Genomic DNA, 23,191 nt, shown 5'->3' with positions numbered 1-23,191 from the left:
AGACGGCAGAGCCGACTGTGCATGCCTAGAAGTTTGAAGCCAGCGCCGGAAAAAGAAGTAGGGAGAGGTCATTCCAGATGAAGATAATGGTGGCGCTGGAGAGTTTTCTCGCAGCATTGGGGATGCCCCCAGTGCTGTTTGAGAGCTGGGGACCGCCCCCAGTGCTGTGAAAGAACTCATTTGCATACAGAAGAAAACCAGGATTTCTACCGAACGGCAGCGCAGAGAAGACATCTAAAGGTAGGAGAGGAATAGCCTTTCTTAAGGATATTCCTACGTGTTAGGTACAAAAATAGCATTTTAAATATAGAATCCCTATAAAAGAAATGTATAGTATCACCTTTATCCCATTTTACTAACCATCGACAGATACTGAAACATATAGGGGCAGATTTCTGAAAAATGTCTTAAAAACTGTCTTAGTTGCCCATAACAACCAATTACAACACAGGTTTCAAAAGTGTTACAAGAAATGATAGCTGTGCTGCCATTGGATGCTATGGGTACTTAATAGAGATGAGCGAGTACTGTTCGGATCAGTCGATCCGAACAGCACGCTCCATAGAAATGAATGGAAGCACCTGGTACTTCCGCTTTGACGACGGCCGGCCGCTTAACCCCCCGCGTTCCGGCTACGTCCATTCATTTCTATGTGAGCGTGCTGTTCGGATCGGCTGATCCGAACAGTACTCGCTCATCTCTAGTACTTAAGAAAGCTTATGTTAAAGACACATTCATTAATATGCCCCAGTATTTCTGATCTGTTTTCATTTTCTTATTGTAGATTTCTTTAAGAATAAAGCTTATATATTGATCACCACAGAACAAGAAAATGTCATCCTATTGTGAGTGTCATGGCCAGTATGAAAATTGAAAGATTTCAGGATTATTTATTTTTATAAAATAAAATAATAAATAATAATAAAATTAGGGGAAATTATCACATTTAAAAAAAATTGAAAAATATGATTGACTATATTCTCGATCACTTTGCTTGAATATGTTTTGTGACCTAATAAAATAAAAGGTAAAAAAAAAAATCTTGATCTAAAAAATAGTTCATCCATTTATGATACCTTACCTTTAAATAGGACATAACTGCTGGTAAGGGCCAATACAAGCTCGAACCTATAGATTTCATGTATAAATAGAAAAGGTATTTTAACCTCGGTCACAGTAACAGTTGAGCTTTTTCCAAGTGCATTCAATTCCTGGTTCAGTGAATATGGAACGTCTCCGAAGGATCCTCTGTTGTGCTAAATGTTTATATAATGGAAGACCGCTTATTACAATTTAATGTCTTGTTATAGTACCATACAGGCATACCAGTAAATCTTTGAATACAGATTTAATTTTCTGTAAAGGTTTTGCATGATCCACATAACCACAAAGCACAGGATTACATTTTTTTGTTGCTATGAATATTTTTGAATATTAAATAAAATGATTTTAGAGTAAAATAAAAGGCCAGGCATTTCCTGAATTGTGTATCCATTTTAGTTCTTAGTACCAAACAAGTCATAAAACGCTTAAAATACTGTCTCTGTGAATGCAAAATTTATGAATTCACACATCCCTGGTTGATTTATGTGAAATAATAATGCACTATTTAATGCTTAAACATGGCTAGAAGCAATGCTGGGCTATCAAGATGTACGATGGAATAATAGATTTATAAGATGGATAACCTTCCTGTCTAGAAAAGCTTGTTTAAAGGTGTTGTACAGATATATTAAACTATATGTAATTTTATACTAACTTAATGCTTAGGGCCTTTTCTTCAAACATTGAAACATTGCTGTTGTTGCATTTACAATATTGAACTCATCAAACAATTAATAAAAAAAAGCAAAAGAACAAAAAACATAAAAATCGCAATAAACAATGGTTTTGTTGTCGACAAATATTCCCACATGATCAAGTCACAGAATAAAAATTGTATGTTAAATTAAAGGGATTCTCTGGTAGTTAAGTTTATAGAAGAACAAATTCAGGGTTTTCACAGTTTACAATGTATGTCATGTAGGTTAGTTCCCATGTAATAGATCTCAGTGGCCACAGCTAAAAATGCTGTTATATTTGTGTAATATTCAAAGAACATGTTCATAGAGAAGAAAGGCAACAGTAGCAACGGATCTATGAATTATTCATCCTTGTAAAAAAAATAAAAAATATAAAAACTGCTCAAATGGTCACTACAGTTCAACAGGCTTTGCATAGATCAATGCAACTAGTGAACATAAGAAATATTGTAATATATTGTATCTTATGAGACGAAATGCTTCTTTCTCCACTGACTAGGCTCTATTTCTGCTCCTATCCCCACTTATCACTACTGATACTCACTCTGGAGAGGTGCTATGCTGGCTATACACTTTAGTGTCAGTGTCAGTTCACGGTCAGTGACTGACTGCTTCACCACAAGTGTGAGAAGGAGCGCTATCAGAGATCCTTCCTCCCAACCATGGTCAGGCTGTATAATTAACATCAGGCTAAGGGAAGATCACTCCGCACAGAGAACTAAATGATCCTGAGTCTTTCTTTGTAGTTGCTATGACTCCTAGTATCTTTTCTATCTGCTGTTTTGAGCTTGTATGCATTCTTTCTTAAATATTTTACTGTATTATCCATGCTGCTGTAACACACTGAATTTCCCCATGGTGGGACTATTAAAGGATTATCTTATCTTATCTTTTATCTTATCTTAGATATTTTGTATGCAACTTCCCTATACACATATATGCCCAGCTTGGTTGAGCAGTGGATGTGTCCTGAACAGGGAGAGGGTAGAAAGTGGTACCTTGAGAACAAAGCCTGGCTGCTTATAGAGAATCCTTCACCACCTCCACCAACTTCAGCTCTTTGCATTCTTTAATAGGTACCGCTCTGCTGGTACTGACAGTCGGAATTATTTCTGTAGCCCCCATTATTCCTGAGCAATAATTTCTGTTAATTTCAGCATAGTTAGGTTCTCTACTGTCCGGTCCATGGTTCCAGATTATATGCTCAAGCCCAGGACCGCCAAACTTAACAGTGCTAACATTTAGTGGAGATGATACAAGGTCATCTTGAAGCCTTTCCTTTGAATATGGCTGAAAAAGCTGTGACTTTTTTTTTACCCAAAAATCTACTGTGTGTGAAATCACCATTAGGATTGTCTCGCACAGTAAGAGAGTTGGACCTAAACACAGAAAAAGTATCATGGAAAATGTATACGGTACATTTCTTTTTTGTCTTAAAAATAGAAATGTAAAACACTTACCAAATCTGTATTGAGTGAGAGATTATTATTACATAAAATATAATGCAACGTGTACATACCTTGCATTTTATATTAAATAAATTTGTGTAAACTCTTTCATGACTGAGGATTCAAAAATGAAAAAGAAGATAAGTGTGGAAGATAAGTTATCAAGCAAAGATTCGGCAATGAACTTCTCTACATCTCCAAGCATCTAGAAAATCAGGGGCTAAGAATAAAAAGAGTCCTACGTGAAGGAGATGAATTTGTATAGCGTTGTCTTACGATGAGGTATTAATTGGATCGGGAACAGTTATACCTTATACACGCAACAGTGACATTTTCTAGATCTTTCGTTCAGCATATGTCTATGGATCTGTTCATTTGGCTCTATCTATGGCTGGATTAATACCCTAGCTCATTGCCTGTTTGGGCATTTTGATCCTGACCTGGTTCTATAGTTCTCAAGGGTATGACCTCTGCCTGTCTCCAACCTGTAAAACTGGGTCTCCCCAGTGCTCTCCCAATGTCTCCCAATGTCTGCCACAGACCTTCTTACCACACTTGACTGCAGTTTGCCTAATGTTCACGTGCTTTCCAATAGCATCTCTCTGACCTTAACCAGATGCCTCCTAAACTAGCCCATTCCAAGAGACTGATAGTCTCCAGGCAGCAAGGACCAAATATTCATACAGGAGTTAACAGGGGAGGGTGCTTAGATAAGGCCCTTGTGAGTGGGCACAGCAGGTTCACATTCCAGTGCCCGTTACAATCATAATGAATAGAGATGAGCGAGTAGTGAAATATTCGAGATTCGTTATTCATTTCAAGTAGAGCCTCAATATTCGACTACTCGATCGAATATCGAATCCCATTACAGTCTATGGGAAAAAATGCTTGTTTCAGGGGAAACCACTATTCGACTAAAGGAGAGTCACCAAGTCCATGAGTAGCAGGAGGAGAGTGTTTAGGAGGAGCGCTGTGCAGTTAAAGCGCACAGACCCCATAGACTATAATGGGTCCGTGCGCTTTAACTACACAGTGCTTGCAGTTGCGCTGGTATTCCATTGTATAGCATTCTGCCAATCAGTGCTGGTTCTGAATCAAATCTTTACTGCGAATAGGAGTAGTATTCAAATGAGTATTAGTATTTCGAATACCGTAGTATTCTATTGAATACCTACTTGATTGAATACTACTTGCTCATCTCTAATAATGAATACTGGACCTAATACCCTCACAACAAGGGTTTTCTATAGTTGTATGTCACAATAAAAGGTCACTACATGTATGAGAAGATAATCCGGCCACAATAAGGAAATCATGGCTGACTTTCTGACAAGTCCCAGACCATGAAAGTTCCTATGTTCATGGTCATATCCACACAAAACAATGTCACCACTAAAATGATTAGAGATAATCTTTAAAACACTAATTTTTTTTTTATCACATATATTTGTAAAAGTGTTTAACTTTTAATTGTCTACAGAGTTAATTGTAGTTATGTTCATAGGAAAATCCCTTTAACCCCTTCCCGACATGCGCCGTAATAGTACGGCGCGTGTCGGGTCTGTAACTATGGCGACCGCCCGGGAGCCGGGCGGCCGTCATAGCCGCCGGGTGTCTACTGCTTCAAGCAGTAGACAACCGGCTCTAATGCTTCCGATCGGTCCCCGGACCGATCGGAGGCATTAACCCCTCCGGCGCTGCTGTCAAAGGCGCCGGAGGCGCCATTTTCCCAGCGGCGCATGGGCGCCGCCATTTTGGCAGGGATCGCCGGCTCCTGGAGCATGATCCAGGGCCGACCCCCCGTTGCCATGACAGCCGGGAGCCTTATTAAAGGCTCCCAGCCAGTCTGCAAATTCTCTCTTTTGCAGGCTGGTGTATACAGCCTGCAAAAGAGATGATGCTTTTTTGCAATGCATTGCAATGCATTAGCATTGTAATGCATTGCATTAGTGATCAGACCCCCTGGGGTTCAACACCCCTAGGGGGTCTAATAAATGCAAAAAAAAAATAAAAAAAAATATAAAAAAATATAAAAAGTATTAAAAGTTCAAATCACCCCCCTTTCCCTAGAACAGATATAAAAGTAGTTAAAAACTGTGAAACATATACATGTTAGGTATCCCCGCGTCCGAAATCGCCCGCTCTACAAATCTATACAAATATTTTTCCTGTTCGGTAAATGCTGTAGCAGGAAAAATAGTCAAAAGTGCCAAACCGCCGTTTTTTCACAGTTTTAATTCTGATAAAAATTTGAATAAAAAGTGATCAAAGCAATAACATTTCCCGAAAATGGTAGAACTAAAAAGTACACCCGGCCCCGCAAAAAAAGACGCCCTATGCATCCCCGTACACCTATGTATAAAAAAGTTACAGCCGTCGGAATATGGCGACTTTTAGAAAAAAAAATTTTTAACACCGTTTTGGAATTTTTTTAGGGGTCAAAATGTAAATAAAACCATATAAATTTGGTATCCCTGGAACCGTACCGAAACACAGAATATAGGGGACATGTCATTTTGGCTGCACAGTGAACACCGTAAAACCAAAGCCCGTAAGAAAGTCGCAGAAATGCATTTTTTCTTCAAATCCACCCCATTCTGAATTTTTTTCCTGCTTCCCAGTACATTATATAGAATAATTAATGGTGGCATCATGAAGAAAAAATTGTCCCGCAAAAATTAAGACCTCATATGACTCTGGGAGCGGAGAAATAAAAAAGTTATGGGGTTTAGAAGGAGGGGAGTCAAAAACAAAAAACGAAAATCAAAAAATGCCATCAGCGGGAAGGGGTTAATGACTCAACAGAATTGTGACCATAAAGTGGGCCCTGCAGTGAACAGCAATGAAATGAATCTAATGTGCACCAATTCTAGAAACCAGTCTGTGGAACATCAAATACCTTGTCATGGAAGCCTAAAGTATATTTTACACTGATGAGCAAAAGGGTAACAATGTTTTGGACTTTTGACTTTTAGGCTCCATATCTTACCATGCACTACAGCTTCGAATGTGAGACTACCATCATTTTATAGACAATCATCTTGGCTACCTCATACATAAATTTGACTTGCAACTATTTAGCATATGATTAGTTATGCAGATTTTTGCCATGTAACTTCATTGTTACTGTTTTGCTCCTGAAAATCTAAATTGAAATTTTTATTATTTTGTTAGTATTTTGTAAATCCATCTTTGGCTTTCAATACTGGCTGACTCCTTCTGGACATGCTCTTGATCAGATTCAGATCTAATCCCAGGTCTCTTCTGAACGTTCCCAATGTTAGTACATACTGGTCACTTGGGTACGAATACAGCTGTTTCTTCAATTGGAGATCTGGGGACTGTGAAGCCAATCCAAAACTTCTACTTCATTCTCCATCTCTTCACTTATCTCCACATATGCCTCTGGTTGTTATCCTGCTGGAACACCATGTCGTCATTTTCATACCCATAGTACTCAAATGTATGAAGTAACTCTTGTAGGATATTCTTATAAAGTTCAGACCATTGAGACCACCATCAATCCTGATCAAGTAGCCAATGCCTTTGGCTGTGAAAAAAAACTCATATCATCAGGTTTCCTCCACCAAACGTGACAGTTCCTTCCATTTCTTGATCTGTTATGCTCCCTTTTCCCCTGTTTCTTCCAGCCCCATTTGCACTTATCAGCGCACAGTGTCCTGGCATTCTTCAGCATTGGCTACAGTGCACTCTGGAGGCAGCAAGGATAGGAGCATGGATAGGTGAGTAAAAATTATCGGCTTTCTATTCTGTGTGGGGGAAGGGGGCAAAAGGAGGTCTGGGTGGTGGGGTATGTAAGAAAAGGGGTCATATACTATGTATGGGGTGTATAAAAAAAAAGGTCATATAATATGTGGGGGCCATAAATTGGGGGGTCAGATACTATGGGGTGGCATAATAAAGGGGTAATATTCTGTTGGGGGGGGGGCATAAAAAGCAGGATCATATACTATACAACACTGTATTAAAAAATTACATTTTCTGTACATTGTTATAAAAAATAAAAACAACATTAGAACAATGTGACCTAAATGATCACTGCCATTTCAACTAACTTTTGCAATATAATAGCCAATATGATCACCACCACTACTTGATTTATCTAAAATTACAGTTTTGTGCTGGAGAATTGCTTCCGTGTTGTGAAGACGAGTCCATCTCCGTCATCAGAGACACTGAGTTCATTCACAGGAAGAGGGAGTGGCAGTTTGTTTTCATGGTCACAAGCAGTGACTGCTCTCTGCTTCTGTGTGATTCCTCCCCCCCTTCAGAATTCATAAAATATTTCCTAATATATTAAACATTTCATGTCCCCAATTACACTATGCTGTCTCTATCTACAACCAGAACTATCTTCTGTCTGAGATATGAAGCTCAGACTGTGCTGGTATTACCACGACATTGTATGTATTTGGACTACGTGTTATTTACAGTCCACATATATGATTGTATAATAGGACATGTTCTTATTGATGTAATATGACGGGTTAATGTCTTACTGATCAGTCTGTATGTATTTCTTGCTGTCCATCTATAGGATAATTTCCATTGTAGATCACTGCTCACTCTGTATTTTAGTATACTATTCTGTTACTGATGACTCTTGCACAGGGTCGGACTGGGATGGCTAGGGCCCACCAGTGGAATTGTTTCTAGGGGCCCACTGCCAGGACCCTGCAGATCAGCGGTACCAAGACAGGGCGGTTAAAGGTAATAACATGTTGGGAGCCATGCTACTCACCCCCTATACCATGTGCACTACATATACCTACTGCTACAGCCTGTATGGCAAGTGAACAGCATGGCTCCTAGAAATGTTACCATTACCCGTAGCTGAAGTGTCCTGGAAAAGCTGATCTGCAGTGGTCCAGGCTGTTGTATCATTGCAGATGTAATATTGATGGCCTATCCTAAGGACAGACCATCAATATTAGAAAGATGGATACATCCTTTAAAGTGGTTGTCCAGGAATTGGAGCAACTCATGTGGTGGGAGGGAGGTGTAAAATAAAAAACAAATAAATAAAAAAAGAATACTCATCTGTCCTTGGCGCTCCGTTGTCTGCCACTAGTGTCCATTCAGTCTCGTACTGGCACTACTTGCTGGGAGCCCTGCACCTCATGTGATCGCTGAGACCAATTAGGTACAGGAACTCCAGAAATGAGGCCATGAGACCAAACAGACACAGGCGGGGACAACGGGGGGCTGGGGACAGGTGAGAAGGCTCTTTTTAAAAAAAAAATATATATATATATATATATATATATATATATACATATATATATATATATATTTACACCTCCCTGGCGGCCCAGTGATCACTCCAGTTTATAGACAACCTGTTTTAAGGGGTTGTCTGGGCCAAATATTTTATGGCCACTTCACTGGTCCCCCATAATGTATGAGGAACAGTGATGGGGCCATTATACTGTGTGGGAACAGTGATGGGGCTAACATTGTGCGGAAGGGGGATGTTAAAACGTGTGGGGCATATTAAAGGGGTTTCCAGGGTTAAACTTTTTTTATGGCCTATACTCTGGATAGGTCATAAATACCTCAAACCCCACATTGCAGAAACACAAGGTCTTTGGCTACTACAGAAAAAACCAGCAAAGTGAATGAAATATAATCAAATTTACCTCATCCACACACTGCAGGAAAAAAGATGTGGAACAGCCACAAACTCTAAAATGTGAGCGCTTCTAAAAACATGGCCGGTTACTTTCAGCTGCGCAATCGGGAGAAAGTGCGGGGAAAAAAACACTGTGGAAAAAATACATTGAGATTCGCCGCTATTTTTTTCCACAGCTATTTTTTTAGCCACATCTCACTGTTGGGCCTCATCCTTATTATCTCAATAGACTGAGCATTATACTATAAGGCTGAGTTCACACAGAGTTTTCTGGTCAGGAATTTGGTTCTATTGGGTTAGAGTTCTATTGGGAGGCTTTTTTGGAGGATGATTTTGAGGTGGATTCCTGACCAAACAACTCCGTGTGAACTCAGCCTTAGGGCTCGTTCACATCTGCGCCCGGTCTCCGTTCTGCAGGTTTCCATTTCCTGCACAAAACAGAGGCAGGAGACGGAAACCTGCAGGACTCTTTCATACCCATTCATTTGAATGGGTGAGAAAGATGTCCGGCTGTGAGCGGCGGTGAGCTTTTTATGCTCTCCGCCATTAAACCGATTTTTTAAAATCGGACACAGAGTCGAACACGCAGTACTCTGTGTCCGATTTAAAAAAAAAACGGTTTTGCAGCAGAGAGCATAAAACGCTCACCGCCGCACCCGGTCTGACAGCTTTCTGTCTTCTACATGCAGAAGACGGAAAGCTGAGAACGCACTGCCGAACGCTGGTGTGAACCTAGCGTCAGCCTAAAGCCCCATGTAGCAAGACAAAGCAAAAAGCGCTGCGGGAAAAACCCCGGCGGCAACACATCAGTTTTTCCTGCAGTGCTTATTGCAGAAACTCCGCAGAGGTTTCCTCTGAGGACTTTGTTTCCTTTAGGGTAAGTTCACGCAGGGATTTTTGGTCAGGAGGCCGTATCTGCCTCAAAATCCGCCTCAGGTTCCGGACCAAAAAACCCCGTGTGAACTTAGCCTTATACCTATAGGGAAACTGCAGGTGTTTCTGTAGATATAAGTGACATGCTGCAATTTCCAAAACCGCAACAGTTTTGGAAATTGCAGTGTGTCCGCCGTGTGCGTTTTTCTGCAATGTGTGGATGGGATTGCACTCACTGCGTTCAGTAATGCATTCGGGGAGTCCGCATGGGGACCCTCCCAAACAGACTACCGAACGCATTAGCAAGCGGTGTGCAGTGAAAGCACACATAGACTATAATGGGGTCCATGTGCTTTCCGTGCGGTGTCCGCATACAACATGCGGACAGAAAAGTACTTTACAATCTACTTTCCTGTCCACATGACTCATGCGGACACCGCGCGGAAAGCACACGGACCCCATTATAGTCTATGCGGTCCACGTACTTTCACTGCACACCGCTTGCTAATGCGTTTGGTAATCCGTTCGGGGGGAAGGGGGAGGGGGTTCCCATGCAGACTCCCCAAACAGATCACCGAACGCAGATGTGAACCAGGCCTTATACATATACCATATATACTCACACATATACAATACAATATACAATATACACATACAATACTATAGCACATATACATTTATATACATTCATATACCATATAAGTCATATATATACTTGTATGAATACTATATACACAGACACACACACACACACACATATATACATACACATTATTGTGGCATACAGTATATACTCACACATACCTGTATACAAACATACAGTACTCACACAGTATACAAGTCACATACTTTACACAAATGTACCGTATTTAGTCTAGTGCGTACTATAAGACGCACTGGACTATAAGACGCACCTAGGTTTTAGAGGAGGAAAATAGGGAAAAAAAATTTTGAAGCAAAAAATGGTAAAATATTTAATATATGGGAGTTGTAGTTTTGCAACAGCTGCAAGGCCACATTGACAGGTGACCCTGCAGCTGTACGGGGATGCATAGAGTGTTTTTTTTTTTGTGGGGCCAGCTGTACTTTTTAGTTATACCATTTTGGGGAATATCTATTGCTTAGATCACCTTGTATTGAAAAAAAACCCCGGTGCTTTATGATATATATATATATATATATATATATATATATATATATATATATATATATTATTATTTATTTTTTTTTTCTAGGGACAGGAGGTGATTTAGAACTTTTATTTGTATTTTTAAAGCTTTTTTTTTTTTTAACTATTTTATTCCCCCCCAGGGGCTTGAGCCTGCGGTCACTTGATTGCAAGTCCCATAGACGGCAATACAACTGTATTGCCGTCTATGGGACATTCTGTCTATTAGTATTACGGCTGGTCATAGAGACCAGCCGCAATACTAATATAGCAGTGACAGGCCTGGGAGCCTCATTAGGCTCCCGGCTCTCACCCGAACAGGTCGGCTCCTGCGATATCGCCGCGCAGGAGCCGGCCTGCAACTCTACAGGTACGGGGCCGGTGGGGACCGGCCCCGGGGGAGAAGGGGCCACCGATACTGACCCGGCATCCGCTGTACTAGAGAGGCGGATGCCGGGGAGGGATAGACGCTGGCACAGGTGCCGGGGCCTGAGACATCGCTGCGCTCCTCTGCCCTGCCTGAAGCCAGCGGCGGGGGGGACTGAGGAGCGGAATAGCATCACTCCTCCTGCTGCTGGCTTCATGCATGGCAGAGGAGCACAGCGATGTCTCAGGCCCCAGCGTCTATCCCTTTCCGGCTTCCGTCTCTCTAGTACAGCGGGTGCCAGGCGCCACATTCGGACTATAAGACGCACCCTTCTTTTCCCCCAAAATTTTGGGGAAAAAAAGTGCGTCTTACAGTCCAAAAAATACGGTACATATATACATATTAAACATACAGATTTTACAAAAAGAGTTTACTCACCTATTCCAGCAGTAGTGAACTCAGTACACCGGTGGGCCAGTCCGAGCCTGCTCGTGCATCATTAATGGTCAGGTAATAAGCCGACCACTCATATACATCCAGAAAGCCCCTCATCCTCCCCCAAAAGTCAGTTAGCTTCAGCTAGGACTGTGTGACAAATAAAGAGTGCCCGGCACCTCTGGAAGTCATCGAACGATGGGTATAAATCAGTGCATGATATATAAAGGGGCTCCCCTTCCAGACTACTGTATCATTTGTAACCACAACCAAGTATTATCTCTTTTCATTTAATAAACACATATTTTATCATATTCTGGTGTTATTAAAATCATTCTTTGTTCATCTTTGAGTTAACCTGTTTAACCACTTCAGTACCAGGCCAATTTGTGGTCCAGGACCAGACACATTTTAGGTTTATTTTGTATGTACGGTTTTGAGGGCTGTAACATTTTTGTCATACGTCTCATTCAACTAATTTTTGCGGGTTTTTTCAGTGACACAGGGCTTTATTTTTATGTTGTTTTTATTTTCGAATCTGTTTTAATTTTTTTTTTTTTATATCCGGGAAAATATAAACAAAATAGGAGAGAAATTGTGTCTGGTTTTCACTTTTTTTTTTTTCTTTTTCATTTAATAACACAAAGTGCTACTGAAAAACTTTATAAAATAGTTTTTCCTCTCCATTACGGTAATTTTTATTTTGTATGGTGTTGTCGGGGTGGGGCTATAACCTTTAACAATGACGTTTTATTGTCGTATTATGTTACTTATTTTTTAAATTATTTTATTTATATTTTTTAAAAAACTTTATAATTTTTTTTTTCCAGATGGTGTCCCCGCGGAGAGCACAAAACGCTCTCCGGCGCTCACGGCTGGACACCGCCTGTCGGGTTTACGTCTTCTGTCTGCAGAAGACGGAAACACGACAGACGGAGATCGGGCGCAGATGTGAACGAGCCGTTACAGAGCCGATCTGGATCCTGCAATGCTGCTCCCAGTGGATCACGTGACCGCCGGGTCAGAGGGCTGCCCCATCATGGCTGTGCGCATAGCTGTGTATACAGTGCTCATTGAGCGCTGTATACACAGCGATCGAGAAAGCAAGGAAGGTAATAAACCTCCCTGCCTTCTCTATGGGAGCTCCGGCCGAAGTTACAGCCGGCTCCCAGTATCAGCAGCTGCACAATCTCATGCAGTTGCTGTACCGGCACGTACCGACACGTCCTGTCAGAACAAGGCAACCACTTTCCGAACGTAAACAATCTATGGGCGGTCCAGAAGTGGTTAAAAAATCCTGTTTGCCTGCAGACAATAGTAATAGCAATGGCAGTGCAATATGCAACAATGGATTGGAACATGGACTGCATATATGTGATAGGAAAGGGCAGTGGCGGATCCAGGCTTTGCGGGGCCCTGGGCAATTGACTGTGGCGGGGCCCTACTTACAAAAACCCGACATGTAGGTTTTTTCTGTCCGCTTGAAAAGTCAGACATCTTTAGGACAGGCACGGAGTGTAAAACAATACACCCGATGTCCATTTAAAGGGGCTCTATCAGCAAAATTATGCTAATAGAGCCCCACATATGCGTGAATAGCCTTTAAAAAGGCTATTCAGGCGCCGTAAATGTTATATTAACCCCCGGTCCAGTTTTTAAATAAAAGCATAAAAACATATATGCAAATCTTACCAAGCGTGCATTGGGGCGGTGATGCACGATGCCGCGTCATCTTCGGGTACGCCTGCCTCTTCTGTCTTCTTGGAGCGACACCCTCTGGTCCCGTCTCTTCTGCCGGCTTCCTATTGGTCTTCTTCCGGCTTGAGGTCTTCAAATCTCGCGCCTGCGTAGTGGCGCTTCCCTCCGGATCGCTACTGCGCAGGCTCACTCGCCATTTTACTTAATGGCAGTTCACAAGCGTGCAGTACGCTTGTGTAGTTCTACGGGGAAGCGCTACTACGCAGGCGTGGGATTTGACAAGACAAGCCAGACGGAAGAAGACACGGAACCAGAGTGCGTAACTACAAGAAGACAGAAGAGGCAGGCGTGCCCGAAGATGACGTAGCATCGTGCATCCACGCCCATGGTGCATATTCAGGTACGAATAGCATATATGTTTTAATGCTTTTATTTAAAAATGGAACCGGGGTTTAATATGGCCGTTACGGTGCCTGAATAGCCTTTTTAAAGGCTATTCACGCATATGTGGGGCTCTATTAACATAATTTTGCTGATAGAGCCCCTTTAAATGAATGCTAAATAAATGCAGAATGTCACGGACACAGCTAGTGTCCGCTGCTAATGTCCGTGCAATATTTTGAATGACATTAGCAGCGGACACTGACGGTAATGTGAACGCCCCCTAAGATACTCCATGTGCCTCCTATTAATAGCAATTAACCCTATCATGTCCTTCACATTAACCCCCTGTGTGTCTCACATAAGAGTTACTGATATGTGAGAGACATGGAGGTAATAATGAAGTATCTTCATGATTGGTACCCCCATATATCTCACACATCAGTAACCTTTGTGGTGAAGTACACAGGGGTTAATGTGAGGGACATGATGGGGTTAGTTGCTATTAATATGAGGCACATGGAGTTACTAAAACTAAATGAATAACTCCAAATGCCTGACATTAATAGGTATAGTAACACCCTCCCCCTCCAGCCTGTACCTGCATGTTCTTTCTTTACTTTCACTTTGCTTCCTCTTCTCCCTCTCATGTGTGCAAGATGTAGGATGGCAGGGATCTTCTGTAGAGTGATAAGCTCCGCCTCCTGGGCTCTCCTCACCCTCTCATTGGTTGACAGAGGGCAGCCAGAGAAGGGGGGTGAGGAGGAGTTTCCTGAGAGCGCTGAGTGGAGCGTCCTCTATCAGTAGCTGTAGCTCCCTGCGCTGGCTGCTCTCTGTTAGCCGATGCTGCAGGTACACAGTGTGCTTACCACATATACTAATAGGGAAAGTATATGTCGAAAGCACACTGTGTACCTGCAGCATTGGCTAATAGAGAGCAGCCAGTGCAGGGAGCTGCAGCTACTGATAGAGGACTGACAGGGGGCCCATGCAAGTGCTGGGGCCCTTGGCAATTGCCCTGCTGACCGACCCGACCTGCGTTTTGTTAGGTCCGGGCCCTGCCGTGGGGCCCCGCTGGTTGCCCGACTCGCCCAGCCCTGGATCTGCTCCTGGGAAAGGGTTGATATACAGTGGCTTGCAAAAGTATTCATGCTCCTTGAACTTTTTCATTTTGACACCTTTCAACCACAAATTGCCCGAGCCACAGTGGAATGGTTTAGATCACAGAATATTCATGTGGTAAAATGGCCCAGTCAAAGTGCAGACCTAAATCCCATTGAGCATCTGTGGCAAGACATGAGAATTGCTGATCACAGACGCTCTCCATTCAATCTGACTGAGCTCGAGTTACTTTGCAGAGAAGAATAGGCAAAAATCTCAGTCTCTAGATGCACAAAGCTGGTAGAAACATACCCCAAAAGACTTGCAGTGAAAGATGTCTCTACAAAGTATTGATATAGGGGGGCTGAATACTTTTGCACGCCACACTTTTCAGATTTCATTAAAATTTTGAAAACCATGTATCATTTCCTTCCACTTTACAATTATCTGCTGCTTTGTGTTAGTCTATCACTTAAAATCTCAATAAAATACATTTAAGTTTATGATTGCAATACTGTGCTTCCTATTGTAAATGTATGTGCCATGCCAAGGACATTAAATGACTGCACCTACAGTGATGGCAGACTTCTCATACAGCAGAACTACAACAAGATTGGGACACAGAGTAGAGTGGGGAGATGTGAGAAAAAAAAATTACTATGAATTCAATGAGTAGCATTTAAGCCACAAGTTTTTCATCTGCCATTCTAAATATCCCTGTACATTGCCACTTTGACTCCTTCTCTAGTGCATGTACAACAGACAAACAGTGACTGCCTAACAAATGCTCCTACGTGTATTTCAGCACAACTCCTCAAAGAAAGCAGTCTCATTCTTCAACATTTTACCTATAATCATTCTATATTTTTATGTACTAGGAATCTTAAAGCAATTGTGGGGGAGTTAGCTCGGTAGAAGCAGTGGTGCAGACCCAAACAGTCAAGACACAAAATATGCAGAAAACTGGTTTATTTAGAAAAAAAAACAGGAAAATAAATAAACCTTCACTTCAGACACAAAATGAGCAAAACAAAATACAGCCTTAACTTCAGGCAAAAACAAAATAAATACCTGCTCATCTTAGGGTATGTTCACATGGCAGAATTTGCATTTCGCATGTGAACATTCTGCACGGCTAGCCGTGGCGGGATGCCGGTGCAGTTCAACGCAGCAACGCATTGCGGCATTCTGCGTTGGTTGCGGCATTCTGCTTCAGATTAGGCCGGAATGAATGGGAAAGGGAGGGAGCCTCGCGTCGCAGACACCACAGCTGAGTCAGCCATGGAAAGAAGGGGCATGTCACTTCTCTTTTCCACTACTCCAATTGAAGTCAATAGGAGCCATTTTTGGCAGCTGATTTTAAGGCATATTCCGTGTCAAAATCCACTGCCATAAAACTATGTGTGAACAAGCCCTTAGTGATTAACTAGACAGTAGGATAACCTAACTATACGTGTAGCTTACTTCCAGCCACATGAACAAAACAGGAGCAAATATAGTCTCACCGGACTCAAGGTCACAGGACAGAGCCACACACCTCCTTTGACCTCATGGAACTGCACTGCAATGCAAGAGCTGCAAACTTTTATAGCCCAGTAATGATCCCAGGACCTATACCTGGGCTGAGGCCTACTAAGATCCGCCCTGGACCACACATATGTCAGAAACCTGGGGCTGATATATCTGGACTCCAGCACTCTGCCTGTCACCTTCTCACACAACATACACTTGATAATATACTTACTGCCTTTACCATACTAAGCCATTAGATGAAATCAATAAATCACTCAACTGTTCTTCACAGTTTTTAGTAAAGCAGATTATACATATACAGTATTGTTGATAAATGGAATAAACACCTTCGATCTGAGTTGGTCACTAAATCCAAACTATCTCACTGCAATATTTTTTAAGAAATGGGAAAAATATATTTAATAGTTTGGCGGTCAATTTAGAATGGATCTACTGAAAATAATTAAACATATTTCTTACTGGTCTGGAATAAAGAAACATATCTGTGCGCAGCAGGAGGGTTGCTTAAAAAGATGGGGAAAGTGTAGTTTGGACTTTAAGGGTCATAAAGTGCAAGTAATTCTCTCAGAGGCCTCTCTAGGGCACCAGACAATAGCATTACAATCAAATAGAAAATGGAAGAGGGATTGAGCTGTCCATTCAGAATCTTTTTATATTATCAAGAAGCAGCAGGGAAATAATGTGGTAAACTGGCTTTGTGCATTAATGGATAAAGATGAACTGAAAGACATAAGATGAATAAATCTCTAGATGGTTCCTTCTATGTCTTCAATGCACAGCATATGGGAAAAGCATAAAAGGGGGAAATATACAGACTGTTACTATAAGCCTTGTAGGTAAGGTAGCTCGGTAGGAGCAGTGGTACAGACCCAACCATTCAGAGACAGGGACACAAATCTTGCAGCAAAGCGGTTTATTTAAAAAAAACCAAAAAAACAGCAAAATAAATAAACCTTTCCGTCAGGGGAAAAAAAAGAGCAAAATTAAATATAGGCACAATAACGTCAAATAAAATCCTGCTCTGAGGCCTATTCCAGACCCGCCCTGGAACACACGCATGTCAAAAACCAGGGGCTGATATAGCGGGACTTCAGTACTCTGCCTGTCACCTTCTCACAGCCTATATTTTACTAATCAGTCAATGGGGTTATTGGAAAATTGGAAAAAAAATTTAGGGGGAACTCTGGAATAATGACTCCCACCATCAAAACCCCCCACCACAACCCCACCCTCTGTGGACATGCACATTTCTACACACACTATTATGCACAATATTGGCATAAATTATGCCCCATAGTGGCCCCTGCACACAGTATTATATGCCCCGAAGTGGCCCTTGCACATAGTATTATATGCCTCCAAGTGGTCCTTGCACAAAGTATTATATGCCTCCAAGTGCCCCTTAAACACAGTATTATATACCCCAAGTGCCCCTTGAACATAGTATTATATGCCCCATGTGGCCTATACACATTATATGCCTCCAAGTGCCCCTTAAACACAGTATTATATGCCCCTTTGTAGACACCCATGAACAATTATTATACTCTGGGGTCTTTTCAGTATAATAATTGGAAACACAGGAGCCAGGGAGGAAACAAAAAAACTGTTACTTACCTCTCTCTGGCTCCAGAGCACTTCCCACAGATCATGTCAGCCATCTTTAGTGTAGTATGGCGGGACTCCAGACATCATGTGAGAAGGGGGCTTGCATCACAACACATAAGGACGCAAGCCCCATTCCCATGTGACACCTGGGATGTCATCCAAGTAGGCCTGAAGCCTTCGGAAGTCGGGAGAGGTAAGTAACAGTTTTTCTTATGTTCCGCAGTTTGGGTTAGACAATTTCTTAGTTTATACCATATAAATTATACGGTATAAGCTAAGAAATTATACGCTGGCAGGCATTTTTTAATTATGCTGGAACTGAGTTTCGGCATGTTCCGGCCCAATTTAACCACTGGTTATAAGCCAAGAGATAAAATTATGGAATTGTGCCACAAATATCTGCTTTTGAGCCTATTCCATCAATATTACTATTGGTCTATGACCTGTTACACTAAGAAGCAAGTCATAACCTCTTGGAATTTATGTAAGAAACAAAATTCTAGTAATATTGGTTAACCATGTTTATCAAAACCTCCTGACTGTTCCCACTCAGTAATGAATCTGAAAAGTAGGACTAGGCATAATGAAGTTCAAGATGCACGATCCCTTGACCCCATGAAGATAAGACACCATCATAAGCCACATGCTATACACGTGAAGAGAAGAGATGGTTTAACTGATTCATCACAAATCTGTTTTCATGTAAATATATCAAAGTGTTGGGGCTTTTAATGAAACTAAACAAATGCAGATTTGTCATGGATGAACAAAAATGGTAAATATTGATTTCAATGGGAGCCATCTTTTTGGTCAGGGTTTTGAGGTGGATACGGCCTCAAAACCCTGACCGGAAAACTCAGTGTGAACTTACCCTAAAGGTACTGGGCTATTTTTTAATTTTGCAATGCCCATGATCAGAGTTCACTGGCACCGTGTCTCCACTGTAGAACACAGCAAAGACTCAATTGCGACGGCGGCCGCACTACAGGAAAGTGGCCACCATCTTTAAAGATCCAACATCCACCTTACTATTACATTGTATGTCGAGAAAGGGTTAAAAGAGGTGCAAAAAACCTTTGCTTTTTGCAATATAACTGACTTGATTGAAAAAAAAAATCAACAGTCAGGCATCATTCTAATAAAAGGGTCATTTTTAGCGTGTTTCAAATTTTAAAATTTGTAAAAGCAAGTGGCAGCACGATGTAAGGTTAAACTCTGAGCTTGTGTCCATTACTTACCATGCGTTTTTTGATATCCATACATGTCACTTTCACTCTTAAATAACGTTGTTTGCCATTGAGAGCTAGAAATTGTGTAGATAGGATCCTAGGAGCCATGAGAAGACTATACAGTATGATTTAAGCCAATTTAAGGTGTAGTTCATACTTGTTTCACCCAAAAAAAATCGGGGGCCCATGCCTCCTGAACCTGAATCGAAACTAATCTTAAAAGGTTGCTTATTACAGATGAGTGCGTAGTATTCGATCGAGTAGGTATTCGATAGAATACTACGGTATTCAAAATACTCGTACTGGTTTTGAATACTACTCCTATTCGCAGTAAAGATTTGATTCAGAACCAGCATTGATTGGCCGAATGCTATACAGTGTATAGCATTCGGCAAATCAACGCTGTTTGTGCAGCAGGCTCGTCTGTGAGGAGGCGGAGTCTAAGATCGGACCACAGCAGTCTCCACTGCCAATGCATTCCTATGAGATAACGTCAGCTCCTGCACAATGCAAGCTGCCAGCTCTCCCGACTAGCAAAGAAGAGCCTGCTGTAGAACAAGCGTTGCTTGGCCGAATGCTATACACTGTATAGCATTCGGCCAATCAATGCTGGTTCTGCAGGACGAGTAAGTTCACATTAGCGCTTGCCTCCCGTCCGGAAGGAGTCCGCAGGTGGACCCCCCGAACGGAATATCAGCGCAACTGCAAGCTCTGTGCAGTTAAAGCGCTCGGACCCGTTATAGTCTATGGGGTCCGTGCGCTTTATCTGCACAGCGCTCCTCCTATACACTCTCCTCCTGCTACTCGTGGACTTAGTGACTCTCCTTTAGTCAAATAGTGGTTTACCCTGAAACGAGCATTTTTTCCCATAGACTATAATGAAACGAAGATCGAATCTCGAATATTTCACTACTCGCTCATCTCTATTGCTTATGTCTAGTGAAGAGATTTTCAAAAAAACTTCTAGAAATGTATTTCCACAGCTTGCCTTATGTTGAAGAATTGCTATGCAATTTTGCAGTAGCTTTATTATATGTGAATTTTTTTTGAACATTCACTGAATAGTTAACCTGGAAATTTGGAAAAAGTTAACCAGCTCTAATCATATCCTGAAGGTCTGATTTTGTGCTTAAACTACATAACATATATAAAAATAACAAAACAAATAACTGATTATAAAGAAAATCTGTAATTCATATTTGTACACTTATTTGTCGGTGTACAAGCAGAGCCTGAGAGACTACAAATTATACACTAAAAATCCCAGACATTTTTGAGGATTCAGCATTTGAAAAAAATGGGATTATCAATGATTTTATCATATGTATATATTTTTTTGTAATTTGCAGGTAAGATTGTACTCTTGTAATGTAGGCAGCCTCTTTTCATTCTTACACTGTGCTATGGCTATTTCCCACTTGTATACTGGGTGTGAATGGTGTCAAATAACGTTTGTCAAACACTAGCTAATATATAATAGCGTCCAACAAGAAGAACAAGAACAGAGAACAAGGAAGTTAGCATGTCAGCTTAAGCACAGCAGTTCCGTTTCAGTTTGTCTTCTTTTTAATCGGATATGTTTACTGAAAATAAGACAAGACAAGCTTCAAGAAGCCTGACCAACCAACACAACAGCAATAATGAAAGGTACTACATGATCCATTGTATTATAACATAAAACTACTTGTATTTACCATGTGAAGTACATCATTGCATTAACATATTGTATATGGAACACTATGAAAGATATAACATTTCTGTATCTGAGATTACATTTTTTATGCTTTTATTATTTGTGGCAGTCATATTTTATAGAAGATGGACTTTCAATTCAGTAATTATGTCGGATGAATTGCTCACAGTTAAAGGGGTATTATAGTTACAGAAAATAAAGCTCATTCAATTGCTAATAGAAGTATATTAACATTATATACCTATTTTAACATTTAGTTGACAGCTATCTTCACAGATAAAAATTTGTCCTGGTTATGTGCTTATGAAACAGGTGCATGACTACAGCTAGGGCTACTGAGGGCCAAGCTGGACTTTGTTGGAGTGAACCATCACCTCTCCAACTGGATCATAAACTACCTCACAAACCGACCTCAGTATGTGAGAGCCCAGGGCTGTGTGTCAGATCTGTAACACGGGGGCACTGTACACTGCAGACTTTAGCTGCAACTCATCTAGCTGCTACTTACAGAAGTATTCGGATGACTCTGCAATATCATCACAGAGATGACAGGGAGTATGGAGAATTAAACTGGGATTTTTGTGGATTGGTGCCAGCAGAACCACCTCAGGATTAATGCTGGGAAGACCAAGGAGATGGTGGTGGACTTTAGTAAGTGAAGATGTGCTCCAAAAACAGTGGACATACAGGGGACAGATATTGAGGTATTGATAGTCAACATGTATAAGTACCTGGGTGAGCTCCTGAATAATAAGCTGGACTGGGTAGATCACCTGAATGCGCTGCAGAAAGACCACAGTAGGCTCTACCTGCTTGGGAGGCTGAGGGCCTTTGGAGTCCAGGAGGCACTTTTTAGAGCCTTTTTCAACTGTGTAGTGGCATCAACCATCTTCTTCAGAGTGGCCTGCTAGGGGGAGTAGCATACCAACCAAGGATAGGAATAGATTTGACAGGCTGTTTAGAAGGGCCATCTCTGTCCTAGGGAGCCCCCTGGATCCAGTGCAGGTGGTGGGTGAAAGAAGGATACTGTCTGTGGTGAGCTCCATACTGGAGAATAACTCCCATCCCATGTATGAGACTGTGACAGCACTGGGCAGTACTGTCAGTGACCGACTGCTTCACCCTAAGGAAGTCTTTCCTCCCCACTGCAGCTGTACAATCAACACTGGGCTAACTGTAGATCACTCCATACAGAGAACTGAAAGATCCTAAAGTTGTGATATGCCTCCTATTATCTTCTTTTCTTTATCTTTTATCTGAGCTTTTTGTATGTTGTACACTGAATTTCCCCATGGTGGGACTATTAAAGGATTACAGTATCTTAACTGTTTAATAACTACAGTGGCTTGGCAGGGTTTCATCCACGTGTAGCCTGAGCATATAGACATATCTTTACAAGACACAGCGCTTGATCATTCATCAGGTGATTGGTGGCACTATTACTTGGATTATCAGGAATGGACATTCTTGATCATCTGTAAAAAAAATGGCTTTAATAAGGCCTCGAGTCTAATAGGCTACCGTATGTGTTTGTATGTTTTTGACATAATCAGGATAGACCTATATCCCCTGTAAGGGCCCTGTTGCACACATTGGTGGGAATTCATCAATAGGTTTATCCCCAGTTTTCTGATGCAGAGGGTGATGTTGAGATGCACATTTGACACAAGGGCCCATCTTGGAGGTTTCCTTAGCCACATTCTGCAAATGTGGTCTGAGGTGGGAATGTCTTGGCCCAACAGATATATTATAACTCACGTCAGTTTTTTGTTGTGAATTCTAATGGAAATTTACGCCAGTTAATAACTGACGTCGATTTCCATTCTGGTGCAAGGATGTTCGACTGATTTATGACCTCTTCATCAATCTCTAGGTCCCTTCACCAGTCTTAATAAATCTACTCCAGTGATTTTACACATGATTATTTGGAAAAAATGGTTAGATGTACACTTGTTCCTGATCAGCCTGTGTGATAGTACAGTAAATACCTGTTAAATTAGAGTTTGCTTGTTCATCGGGTAATTACTTATGTTCAGAAGGACATAAAACCTTTGTTTGCAGTTAGCACCTTGGCTTTGTGTCATAAGGGCTGTGCTGGCAGCAACCAATGAAAGTACCTGCTTGGCTAATGATTGCTTTAGCGTTTGTTCCTCCTACATGTTCTCTGCATTGTCCTGTGTAATAGTCTGTGCAGCACAAGCA

General features: G+C 41.4%; 1 protein-coding gene across 1 annotated transcript in view; it reads left to right on the top strand.

Annotated features, from left to right (window-relative positions):
• Positions 1-20,822: 20,822 nt before the first annotated feature.
• SLC35B3 (solute carrier family 35 member B3) overlaps positions 20,823-23,191 on the top strand; it is a 57,457-nt gene continuing 55,088 nt past the window's right edge. Inside the window, exon 1 of the mRNA XM_075270802.1 lies at positions 20,823-20,943. Within this exon, the coding sequence (XP_075126903.1) occupies positions 20,937-20,943 (7 nt within the window). The 5' untranslated portion in view covers positions 20,823-20,936. The remainder of the gene's footprint in view (positions 20,944-23,191) is intronic.

Source organism: Leptodactylus fuscus, chromosome 4, assembly GCF_031893055.1.
Source record: "Leptodactylus fuscus isolate aLepFus1 chromosome 4, aLepFus1.hap2, whole genome shotgun sequence".
Taxonomy (NCBI): domain Eukaryota; kingdom Metazoa; phylum Chordata; class Amphibia; order Anura; family Leptodactylidae; genus Leptodactylus; species Leptodactylus fuscus.
This window is presented reverse-complemented; position numbering and strand designations above follow the sequence as displayed.